Source organism: Dryas octopetala, chromosome 5 (assembly GCF_963921425.1).
Source record: "Dryas octopetala chromosome 5, drDryOcto1.1, whole genome shotgun sequence".
In the NCBI taxonomy this organism is placed as follows: Eukaryota; Viridiplantae; Streptophyta; class Magnoliopsida; order Rosales; family Rosaceae; genus Dryas; species Dryas octopetala.
In genome coordinates this window covers 16060150-16072472 of record NC_141370.1, presented here as the reverse complement: position 1 = coordinate 16072472, position 12323 = coordinate 16060150, and the positions used below count along the sequence as shown (strand labels likewise).

Genomic DNA, 12323 nt, shown 5'->3' with positions numbered 1-12323 from the left:
TGCTAATATGATTCATATCCAATATATCGACAATGCATCCTCTTTCATTTGTTGTGTGATATTTGTATCAAAAAAATTTCCTCAAACAATCAAAATGTAAATGACAAGAGATTGGAATTTGTATTAAAAAAATAAAAAATAATTGAGTAAGAACATACAAAAAAAGATTTATTTTTGCTACCATAGTGGATAAGTGACACATATCACTTGACCACTTTTTTATGACACGTGTCACCCATTTACCATGGTGGCAATGCTCACCGGTCACCACCTCTTTTTTGTGGTGAACAAAAATGAACTCATACAAATATCTCAATCACCACACGTGGCATTACAAGATTAGAAGTTGCAAACAGAGCCTCACACCGACTATAACATTGGATTCTTCGCATCACGATCCACGTCTCTCCCGCGTGTCAAACAACGCAACGGCTCTATTTGCCTTTTAAAGGACCATATAGTAAATGAAATCCAAGATCCGGTTGTTTATGGGCCTCCGGTCCAAGAAATCAAGCTGATAGACAATTTCATAGGACGGTGATCAAGTGGGCTCCAATGGACCGTCCGATCAAAATACTCTAAAAAGATCGCTTTTTTATTGCTTTCCATTTCAGTCGACCGTTATACTCCCTAGAAATACCCAACCAAAACCCAAACCCTCAGAGCTCTGTCTGTCTCAGAGTCTCAGTTTCGGTCTCGGACTCACTCAGACCATGACTGTCGCCACTGCAGCCACAACCCACACCAAGAAGCTCGTCAAGCTCGGCCTCTCGCTCTTCCGCTGGGGCTTCAACTCTTCCAAATGGTACATTTCTTCTCTCTCTCTCTCTCTCTCTCTCATTCCCCTTTCTGGGTTTCTATTTTTTTGCTTTAATCTATTAACTTTTCTCAGTTACTTTATTAGTCCCTGTGTTTGGTTGCCTAGAAAATGTGGGTAGTGGGAATTATGGAGACCCAGATACTGAAAAGTTGATAAAGTTGACATCTTTGTTAAATGCTTGCATTTTCTCGGCAATTTAACAGGGTGTAGGGAATTAGTCTTTTGCTAAATGAATTTGGTTGCATTTTTTTTAATGGGAATAAATGGTGTAACAGCAAAACGGCGGCGAAGATGGCGGTGGCCAGAATAAAGCTGCTGAGGAACAAGGGACAGGTGGTAGTGAGGCAGATGAGGCGTGACATTGCCTTGCTCCTAAAGTCTGGTCAAGACGCCACTGCGCGTATCAGGGTACTTATCATGTCTAAATTCTAAAGTCTTAAATTTTTTGTTCTTGGTTCATTAAGAATTTTCTGTGTATGGTATCATCTGTTAATTGAGGTTTGATTTCTCTTTTCTTTTTTTATGCTATTCATCAAAATTTATCATCTGTTTTACACAATATTAGGCTATTCAGTAAATGGGCTGTCTATGATAATGGATGTTTGATTTATCTTTTTTTTTTTTTTATGTGAATCCAAAAATATTTTATTTGGTATTTACACATTTGTGTTCATGAATATGGGAGTTTGGAAGTAAAAATAAGACAAGTAAAATGCGAATGCGTGAAGCTATGTTCCACCTAATCTGTAAGCATTGCCGAATTAGAGTGCTCTTTTTTAAGATAGTTGAGTGGTTTATAATTTTGCATAACAGAAATCATGTTACTGAAGGCTTGGCTATACCCCTTCTTCATTACCCAAAGTTCTGCTTAAAATTGTTATGGACACTAAATTTGTGATGAAACATGTGGCTGTGGGTTTGTGATTATGTAACATGGTTAATGAAATTGGCACTAACTACAAATGAGTTCTTGTGTTTTGTAGGTTGAACATGTGATAAGAGAACAGAATGTTTTGGCTGCAAATGAAATCATTGAGCTCTTCTGTGAATTAGTTGTGGCTAGACTTACAATCATCGCAAAGCAAAGGTGATATAAGAATCTAATATCTTTGTTGCATTTCACAGCTGTTAAAGAGTATGTTTATCCAATGCTGCTCGAATTTGTTACAGGGAATGCCCAGCTGATCTAAAAGAAGGAATTGCTAGTTTAATCTTTGCAGCCCCAAGGTGCTCTGAGATTCCAGAACTAACGGTACTTAGGGATATTTTTGAGAAGAAATATGGAAAAGATTTCGTATCTGCGGCTACAGATCTACGACCCAACGCTGGTGTGAATCGCATTGTAAGCATGGTCTTCCAGCCATATCATTTCTTTTATTATTATTAGACCGACCATAGATTTTTGCTTTTGAGTAGTAGATTTCTTTCAACTATTTGAATTTTTCTGTTTTCAGTTCATATTTTAGTTTCTCTGAATGATTGTTGAGCGCTTATGCTGTCTTACAGCTGATCGAAAAGCTCTCTGTTAGATCCCCTACGGGTGAAGTAAAGTTGAAAATCATGAAGGAGATAGCCAAGGAATACCAGATTGAATGGGATACTACAGAATCTGAGCAGGAGCTTCTCAAGCCTCCAGAAGAGCCTATAGTGTGTTTCTCTCTCTCTCTCTCTCTCACTCACTCACATGTTTAATTAATTGAGGACATTTTCCATTTTAAGATTTCTGTTTACTTTATTTGATCAGCAAGGACCGCGAAATTTTGTTAGTGCATCCAGCTTACCTGTGCATGACCAATCTGTTGAGCCTAAAAGGCCAGAAAAGAGGTAACTTGGTTATTTACTCATCTCATTGTAAATTAAACTCTTACCTTTTTTTGATTTTTTGATTTATTCTATCATACTTACTTCCAGTTTTTTACACAGAACAAGTGGTGGTGGAGAAAGAGGAGGGTATATGCATTTTGTAGACACAGCATCAGCTGCCGAAGCAGCTGCAAAATCTGCCAGTGATGCAATTTCTGCCGCACAAGCTGCTGCGCATCTGGCTAACAAAGACTTCAATCAGGCATCTCAAGCACCTCCTTTTGATAATAAGGTGAATAATGATGGATTTGGAACCCTGTCCGGCAATTCCACAGGCCGCTTCATGCCAAATGGTCCACCAGTTGACTCTCAGAATATGCATCATCAATCTAAAGCTCGTGGAATTGATAGGTCTCATTCTTCAAGCAATGAAGAAACAATGCATAGCCATGGAGATGACAATAGATTCTTCTATAGGAGATACAGCTATAACCCGCCAACAAAACATTCAGATATAAAGTTTGATGAATCAGACTGTGATGAAGAAATTGAAATGGAGTCGCCTCCTGCTGGCATTCATCCACCACCTGAGCGTCATCCACCACCAGTACCTTCAGCAGCATTTAAGCAGGATTCATTTTCTCGTGTTCATCCCAATCTTCCAGATTACGATGCGCTTGCTGCTCGCTTTGAAGCCCTTAAGCATCAGAATCACAAACCCAAGTAGATTTGTTTCTGCATTATTTTTTACTTTTGCTTGTATAATTCATAATTTCATATACATGATCGGATTTTGCAAACCTAATCTTTAGATTGCTAGTGCATCGGTTTTCGATTTACTTGTATAATTCATATATACATGGTGGATGCATGTCATTCTATCATGTTGATACTAAATAATACCCATGACACAGATTTTTGTATGTTGCCGCCCTAGGGAGTTTTGCTTGCGCATTAAACTTTTTGGCTTATGATTCAAAAGCACTGCTGATGCATGTATCACAGAATGGGAAAGTAAACAATTAATGCTATGGTTTGATTTTGAAGACTCAGACTCAAATCCTGTACAAACGAAAGCTCCTTCCACTGACCGAAAAAATAAAGCTCCTTCCTCTGATCCAATTCCAACATGCAAAAATTTAAAGTTTCAGCCATACGCACCATCCTTTCTCTTCTCACTCTTCCATTTCAAGAGCTAGTCATTAGCTCATCCTCTTTTGTTTTCCAATTATTCTGAATAAGATTTTCCCTAACTTACAACAATACTGGAGTCACTAAATTCACTCATTAAATGTGTTATTAGAGATAATGAGTTTCAAAGTGGATCCATATTTGAATAAATATAACACTGCCACATCATATGTCGAACAAAATTTGGTAAACAAATTTGATGAATTTGATGAAAGAACAGTACTCACTTTCAAAACAACAAACCCAGAAACAAAATCACAATACTTCTAACTCAACTGTAGCACAAAATCCAACAGTATCCTACACTTCCAATCTCCATAAAGTAACAAACCCGTATTGGGATCAATGACATAAAATTCAATAAAAAACACAAAAATAAAGCCTTCTCGATCTACAGAAACCTTCCCATCCTCTGCTTAAACCTACAAAAAGCTCTTCATCCTCTCAAAGCTTTGCCTACTTCTCAGAGGAGTTGGGTCCCCTCTTCTTGCCAAAGCCAACCACTGCAATAATTACACAAAAGACAATGCTTTACATCAAAATCGGAATATAGGTTTCTCAACAAAAATAAATTCCCAAACCCATTTAAAGTTAACCTCTGGAAGATAATAAACCTAAAATATTAGAAGGGAAATCAGGGAATGGTGGAATTACCAGCAGTGACGAATCGGCGGTTGTATTGCATGCGCTTGTGGGCACGTCCACGGGGCTTCTTCTTCTTATCCTGCTTAGCCACTTTCGGGGTTTGGCCTCTCACCTTACCAGCACGAGCCAAAGATCCATGTACCTTACCTGAAAATCACAACATATATAAGTGACAGAAATGAAAACAAGTAAATGAAATGAAACCATAACGTGTGAGATCAGGGACAGGGAGGCATTGAGCTCACCCATGGTGGATTACTAAGAGCTTGATGGCTGCAGAGTGGTGGAGTTGCTCTCCTAACCTGTTTAATAAATGGTTAGACCGAATAAGACTCACCTAAACTTTACAAAAAATTCAACCCACCTCACCTTTTAAAATGCATTATCAATGAAAATAAAATTGTCTTCTACGAAGATTAATCAATCATAAGATTAACTAACAAAATTAATCAACCAAACTATATTAATTTAGCACAATAATCATCATATTTTCCAATTAACTCCAAATAACTAACTAAATACAAAGACAGTGTTGTTAGAGAGGATGTTCATCCTCTCATCAAATATGAAGGAAACAATCTCCATTAGACTAATAAGATTGAACCAGTGAGTACAACAAATTTAATGGAGATAAAATGAAATCATACAATTAGTTTTAACTAAAAACTAAACAAACTTAAAAGCAAAATTAGGCAAATTCATAGAGTTTTCACTCTCAATTTAATTAACAGTAAAAATAAGACAAGAAAAAAAAAAAACACAAGAGCTAAAGCTTTAGAGATTTCAAAGTAAAAATATTTGAGCTCTTTCCAAAACCCACTTCAGAATTTCACCCAGCAAAACAAATATCATAAAACATTTCAGGCATTGAAACAAAACAAGCAAGAAAAGTAAATGAAATTTAATCATCATTAAAGACTGTGCATTTCCTCATCAGCTTATTGTTTGAGCTAGAAAGAGACCCAGATATGAATGAGAGTAGTTACCTGGAGCTTGTAGTAGCAGAGGAGATCACGAGAATGGGGGAGCTTGAGAGAGCTTGAAGAAGTCGAGAAGGAAGAACGGCATAGGGTTAAGGGTGAGAAGATTTTAATCAATTAGGGTTTGCTGTTGTTAACAGGCTGGCCCGCACACTTCGGCCCATTTGAAACCGAGGTTTGCGGATTCCGGGCCGTTCTTGGAGCAGCCCGAGCTCATCTCGGACTGTACTAGATCTTAAACGGGTCGGGCCCCTACCGCTTAGGTAATTTTAATTTTTAAGGTTAGTTTATCTTTGCTTAGGAGAAAACCATGGTCTCACATTTGTACATCATATGATTAGCACATGAGCAACAAATATGAGACATAAGTTGAATACTATTGCTATATGTAAGTTTATCTCCTTGCTTAGGATATAACTTAAATGTTCACTTTCATTTTACTAAGATATCAAATTTGAATCTCAAATGATGTGTTACGAAATACGATTACATCATTTAATAAACAAAATTAATATTCTAGTACTACTAATGCCATTTAGGCCATGAGATTTGTTTTGTTAAAGCCAAGAATTGAAAAAACTATAATATAAAAACACATTATCAAACAGATAGCAACATGACACTTCATTATGCAAGTGAGTCTTGACTCAAGCAACATAAGTGAAATGGACTAAACGATAGATTTTAAGTTTGATTTTTCTTGTAACAACGAGACTTCATTATTGGTTCTTAATTTTGTGTTGATGAGTTGATATATATTAAGTTGAATTTTTTTTTCATACGAGTTTTCATTTTGGAAGAACGGACTAAATTCAATTCCAATTTCATGTATTTAATGCCATAATAAGATGACGAGTTGTTATTAGGTTGAACTGAGACATCGTGAGACATGGTGATCAATAATCAATTTTATTTATTTTTGATTTCTTCTCATTTCTTAGGTGTCATTAATTGTTGATTGGTGTTATATGTCAATGGAAAGATATAACTGTTTGACTTGCAAAGGCGGTGATGATGGATGGTTATAAACTTATAAGTTCAATTTCTATGGATGAGCAGCAGCACCATCATCAAATTCTAGAACTTCAAATGTTTGAATTCAGGGAAAGACTGTGCTTTATATCAACACTACTTTTTTTTTTTTTTTTGCTCCAAATTATGTCAAGAAAGTATGATAAAAGTGCAGCTCACTTGATTCCAAAAACTAGCACTCAGCAGTCTCAGCCCATAATTGACAAATTTCATGGCTGCTGGAGTAAGCTTTACAATTTGGAAATAGACGTTTGTATGGAAATGCCATGTGCAATCATTCTCATCTTAATTAGATATTGAGCGACAAAGAATATTAATATATGGTAGGGTGATATTCAAATTGCACCATATCATGTTCGATCTTATTCTTAAAATCATCATATTTCAATCAAGTCAAATAACTTTACACTAATAATATGAGCTATTTATTAGTCACATCCTATCAAAATCGGCAGGCATATCTCATAAACTAGAAACTTAAAAAAGAAAATTACAAGAGTAATATTGCTCCAATTAAAACTAAAAGAACGAAAGTGAAAACCCCAATAAATTGAGGAGACTAAATTTATCATATGGCCTTTGCATAATTGCATTAGAGTTGCTTGAGAAATCTCATCCCATTTTATCCCTCTTAGCTAAGCCAAGCAGAGAACAGGAGACTTTTTTTTTTTTCTTTCTTTTCGGGTCCAAGAAAGTCCAAACTCAAAAGAACACATATATTGACTACCATATATGCACATCCTTTGAAGGCAACTAGCTTGCTGCTTGTTTTAAATCTTGTATTCCCAAAATATCACATGCTAGATTTTTCAAAATTCCTACAATTAAATAATAGCAGTCTGGTCTGGCATGGCCTCTTTGGCTCTTTCCCTTTCAGTGGCAATAGGTTGACCAAGTCCTCCCTCATTATGAGTATGAAAGTTAATGCAAACTATCCAACCCCATAATCTAACAAAAATCAACAATTAGTAGCTCAAATGCAAATTGCTATTACATACTATATAATATAAAACAATTAAAATGCATAAAGCAAGAAAAACTAGCAGCCAATATTGGCCGTCAAACAAGTGCTTTTATTATTTCCAACTAAGTCTCTCTCTCTCTCGTATAATTCATAGTCATGGTCATACAAAGCATGTCTAAAAAGAAGTTAGCAGTTCACATGCTCTTTCCTTGAACCCAGCTAGTCCTATTTGCATTATTTTCCCTCCCCTATATATACTTGTATGTGCTTGTTCTGTCCAAAGCAACGAGGGAGCTTAGAGTTGAAGGAGTGTGCAAGGTGCAACAATCCCACAGCCAATACAGAACAAAATGAGTGAACCAAATGAGATTAGTTCAGCTCCTATAACACCAAGGCCAGTTGCACCAAAGCCACCGGTGGCTGCTCCGCCGTCTCAATACAACTCCCCTTCCTTGTCCAGGTCACCGCTGCTCGAGGCGGCGGTGCCAGCGGCGGCTGAGAATGGGGATCATGCTTCGGGGATTGTGCCAAGCAAGACCCCCAAGACTCCAAGGACCCCAATGGGGATAAGGACTCCAAGGATGTCTCTCACCCCAAGGTTCATGACTCCTCTTGGCAGCCCAGTGAGGAAGGCTCTAAGGATGACAAAGCTTGACCCTCAGGATGCTTGGCTTCCCATCACCGAGTCCAGGAATGGCAACAAGTACTACGCTGCGTTTCACACCCTCTGCTCTGGGATTGGTATCCAAGCTTTGGTGCTTCCTGTGGCCTTCACAATCCTTGGCTGGTAAGCCCAACAAAACCCACCAATTCGTATCATTATAAAAATCCCATATCGGAATTCGAAGATTGATTTTACCGATTGGTTTTGGGTTGGATGCATAAACCGTCCTGATTCTTTCTCTCCTATGTGATTTTGATTGCAGGACATGGGGTATAATCCTTTTGACTCTAACATTCATATGGCAGACCTACACCTTATGGGTACTCGTTCACCTCCATGAGAACGTAGAAACTGGCATGCGTTACAGCAGATACATGCAACTCTTCGGTCTAACCTTCGGTATGAATCATAATCTTCTTCTTCTTCTCCTTCCCCCCACCTCCATTTAGTTTGCTTAATTCGATTTTCCAGGTTAATTAGAGTGACTGATTTTTGTGATGTTTCTAATTAAATGAAACTTACACATGTTACAGGTGAGAAGCTTGCAAATTGGCTATGCTTGTTCCCAATCATGTACCTATCTGGTGGTAACTGCGTGGCTCTTATAGTCATTGGTGGATCAACCTCCAAGCTCTTCTTCGAGCTCGTTTGTGGGGCCACATGCATTGCCAAGCCATTAACAACAGTGGAGTGGTTCTTGGTGTTTACATGTGCAGCTGTGTTGCTGTCTCTGCTGCCGAACTTGAACTCCATAGCTGGTGTTTCACTGATTGGTGCCCTCACTGCAGTTGCGTATTGTACTCTGATGTGGGTGGTGTCTGTAACAGAGGGAAGGCTTCCTGGGGTTTCATATGACCCTATTAGAGCTGGCACAGAGTTGGAAAGAGTGTTTGGTGTGCTCAATGCACTTGGGATCATTGCTTTTGCCTTCAGAGGCCACAATCTTATCCTTGAGATTCAGGTAATTCACAAGTCCATCAATCTTAGTATATATTGCTCTTCCATAGATTAATTTGAGTTTACAGGTATAATATACAATGTGCCTTCAATCAATTGCGTAAAAAAAACGTTGTAGTCAAAAATAGCTCATGTTGGAACGAGAAAACTTAGTCAACAAATATCGTTTTTTTTTTTAAATCAATGACAGCTACCTAACAAATTGAATGCATGCGTTGCAAGTCTATACAAGCATATAATGCTTTTTTTTAGCACAAGCTTCCCATTTCCTAACAGTAAGTCCTGGCTTAGAATATGAGACGGTGACAATTTTGACCACTTGAGCATCGATTTTCGTATGAATATGAAGCCAACTGTCAAATAATAGAAATATAAGGAGTTGCTTACACACTGTCCTTGATTAGTACAACTATTCCAATAGTCTAATAAGTTAAGTTTTTTTTAATGAATATTTAATTATTTATTATTTATTTGTTTGATACCAACCATGACCGATCATGACCTTTCTATAGCTTTATATAAAATAAAATATCTAGCATAACTATAAGTCTATAGTATACTCTATCATATTCATGGTTTTCTCACTATAATAATGCTACAAAAAATGGTGTGACATGTTCTGCTTTTTAAAAGCTTATCTTTCAAGACTCCATTGTCAAAATCGGACGGATGACTTTAGCTTTCGACTACAAGTATGTCCATCAAATCAAAAGGAAAAAACAAAGTGCTGGGTCCTCAACCCCTCACTCATTAGGATGATCATAACCATCACATAGGTTGTAAATTAGAATTATTCAATCATAGCTAGAACTAACTTTGTGAATTAATGTTATGTGTTGCAGGCCACCATGCCTTCCAGTGAGAAACATCCGTCACATGTGCCTATGTGGAGAGGAGTCCAGGTGTCCTACACACTCATTGCTGCTTGCCTATTCCCCATTGCAATTGGTGGATACTGGGCTTATGGACACTTGGTAAGCTCTCTAATTCTAAAACAACAAAAACATTTACGGCACTTCTAATCTTATCAAATATCTATTATATTCAGATATTCAATTATCATATTATTGATTCAAAATATAATAACATAATATGTTAAACTGTTGATACTTATATTTCATTTCGGTTTCTAATTTTTTTCTTAATTGACACAGATTCCAGTAAACGGAGGAATGATGGCAGCTATGTTCCATTTCCATTCCGAAGACGTGTCTCAATCCATTCTTGGGCTGATAAGCTTATTCGTGGTGATAAATGCAATGAGCTCATTCCAAATCTATGGGATGCCCATGTTTGACCACATGGAGTCCCAGTACACAAGCAGAAAGAAGGCTCCACTGCCATGGTGGCTGAGGTGTATTGCTAGAGCCATGTTTGGGTTTGGCTGCTTCTTTATCGCCGTGGCAATCCCATTCCTTGGCAGCGTGGCAGGTTTGGTAGGAGGCATTGCACTGCCGGTGACATTAGCATACCCATGCTTCCTGTGGCTCAAGATCAAGAAGCCCAAGATGTACGGCCCAATGTGGTGGCTCAACTGGGTTCTTGGAGTCTTGGGCCTGGCTCTTAGTGGGCTTTTGATTGCTGCTGGACTCTACGTTGTGATTGATACTGGTGTTAAAGTCAGCTTCTTCAAACCTTAGTAATAAGGGAATAGTGGAATGCCCACCAAGAATTGGGGGTAGAATGGGAAATGAAAAAAGAGAGAATTTTAATTACACTTATTAATTTGTTTCATTGGTCTTTGTGAAAAAATGTTGTTTACTAGTTGTAGTTTTGTACTGTGGTGCAGAGTTTCAATGGGAAGAATATAACACAATTATATATGTATTTTTTTTGTTCTTTTTGGGCATGGAAATGTTGTAATTGACATTATAGAATCTTTAGGTGCGTGTAATATCAGTTTTAAACTTTTAATACGTAGAATTTTGAGGTTGAACCTTAATATACCCTCTCTCTCTTTCCCTTAAAAATACCTCCATCTCTCTCTTTCCCTCAAAAATATCTCCCTTATCTTTTCCTGCTAGTTCATTTTTTTTAATTCAGCAACAAAAATATCTATATATTAATCAACAATTAATGGATGGACTACCCCTCTAGGCTTCCATTTTTAACAGAGAAAAGATACTTTTATAGTTTTATTTAGGGATGTAAACCATCACATCAAACAATTAAGATGAGCCGTCTTCAACCCATAGAGTATGGGTCGCCTGATTGCATAGACGAGGAACATAGTTACAAGAAATAGATTAATTAGGTACTAAATTTGTTCATCAACCAACGTGATAATATTTATTTGAATGAGTCTAGCATTATTAGATTATGATATGATCCAATGAAAGATTGGATCATTATAGTCGGCAAATGAAAGATTGAATTATTGTAGTTGACAGTCGTGTTACGTATTTGATACGATTTCTAATAATATATTGACATGTGTGCATAACATATGGTGTCGTAGTACTAAGTAATTATACTATACATATAATCAGACAACCTATTTAAGAATTTTCTTAAGCTGCCTAACGTGGAGTCATTAAATAGGTGATAGAGATTTCAAATGAAATGGATTAGATCTTAGAAGTCGTGGACCAACTCATAATTTCTAGCCACCAACCAACCGATTCGATAGCAATAGTAAGCAGCTTCAGTGCCTCATTGATGATTGACAAGTCTTTGTTCTCTAAAATCAACTCCGTGGCTGAACGTTCACTCAAAAGGGGCTCATGAAACTCAAACATGACGGCACAATTACAAGGCCAACGGCGATATGAAGTTTGTTAGTAAGACTTGTTTTAGTCAACGAAGGGGGCTCAAATTAAATGTTCACATGATGAACCTTGACCAATTGGTTCAACCAGTGTGGCCACACAGAAACAATGCTCTGCTTCTGTCATTTGCTCAGAGAATATTAGGTGAGCTTAGACTTTTCAAGTAATTGGTTTTGGTTAGATACCATTGTCAAATGGTAGATGACCTCTGCTGTTATTCAACCAACCAAATGATAGTTAATAGTAAAACACATGGAAGTAGAGGTGAAAGAATGAAAGATACAAATGGTTTCTTTTGACTCTTTCTTGTTTTTACTTGTTCAGAACTGTCACATACAAAAAGTGTTATAAATCCAAAACACTCATTCACTCACACACTCTTATAAGAAGTCAGATGCTTCTTAATACAGTCTCACCTGATCTGCACTTAGAAACGCACATTGGCTTGCAAGTTATAAAGGTATGAAAATTCACATATGACCGTATTGTGATCACATCT

The 12323-nt window shown here is 37.3% G+C and overlaps 3 protein-coding genes across 3 annotated transcripts; 2 read left to right on the top strand and 1 right to left on the bottom strand.

Moving 5' to 3' along the window:
- The first annotated feature begins 585 nt into the window (after window positions 1-585).
- LOC147284905 (Regulator of Vps4 activity in the MVB pathway protein) lies at window positions 586-3510 on the top strand. The gene is made up of 7 exons (XM_086244995.1): window positions 586-805; window positions 1096-1228; window positions 1804-1907; window positions 1991-2162; window positions 2327-2467; window positions 2565-2644; window positions 2744-3510. The coding sequence occupies exons 1-7, from the start codon at window positions 714-716 to the stop codon at window positions 3348-3350; spliced, it is 1329 nt and encodes a 442-aa protein (XP_086101121.1). The 5' UTR covers window positions 586-713; the 3' UTR covers window positions 3351-3510.
- A 462-nt stretch (window positions 3511-3972) lies between these two features.
- LOC147284904 (small ribosomal subunit protein eS30z/eS30y/eS30x) lies at window positions 3973-5571 on the bottom strand. The gene is made up of 4 exons (XM_086245158.1): window positions 5446-5571; window positions 4705-4761; window positions 4469-4606; window positions 3973-4317 (listed from the first exon to the last, which is right to left on the bottom strand). The coding sequence occupies exons 2-4, from the start codon at window positions 4706-4708 to the stop codon at window positions 4271-4273; spliced, it is 189 nt and encodes a 62-aa protein (XP_086101284.1). The 5' UTR covers window positions 4709-4761; window positions 5446-5571; the 3' UTR covers window positions 3973-4270.
- A 2142-nt stretch (window positions 5572-7713) lies between these two features.
- On the top strand, window positions 7714-10879 carry LOC147284903 (lysine histidine transporter-like 8). Its single transcript, XM_086243263.1, has 5 exons — window positions 7714-8222; window positions 8362-8498; window positions 8633-9060; window positions 9899-10030; window positions 10211-10879. Exons 1-5 carry the CDS (start codon window positions 7786-7788, stop codon window positions 10694-10696), a joined length of 1620 nt encoding a protein of 539 aa, XP_086099389.1. The 5' UTR covers window positions 7714-7785; the 3' UTR covers window positions 10697-10879.
- The last annotated feature ends 1444 nt before the right edge of the window (window positions 10880-12323 follow it).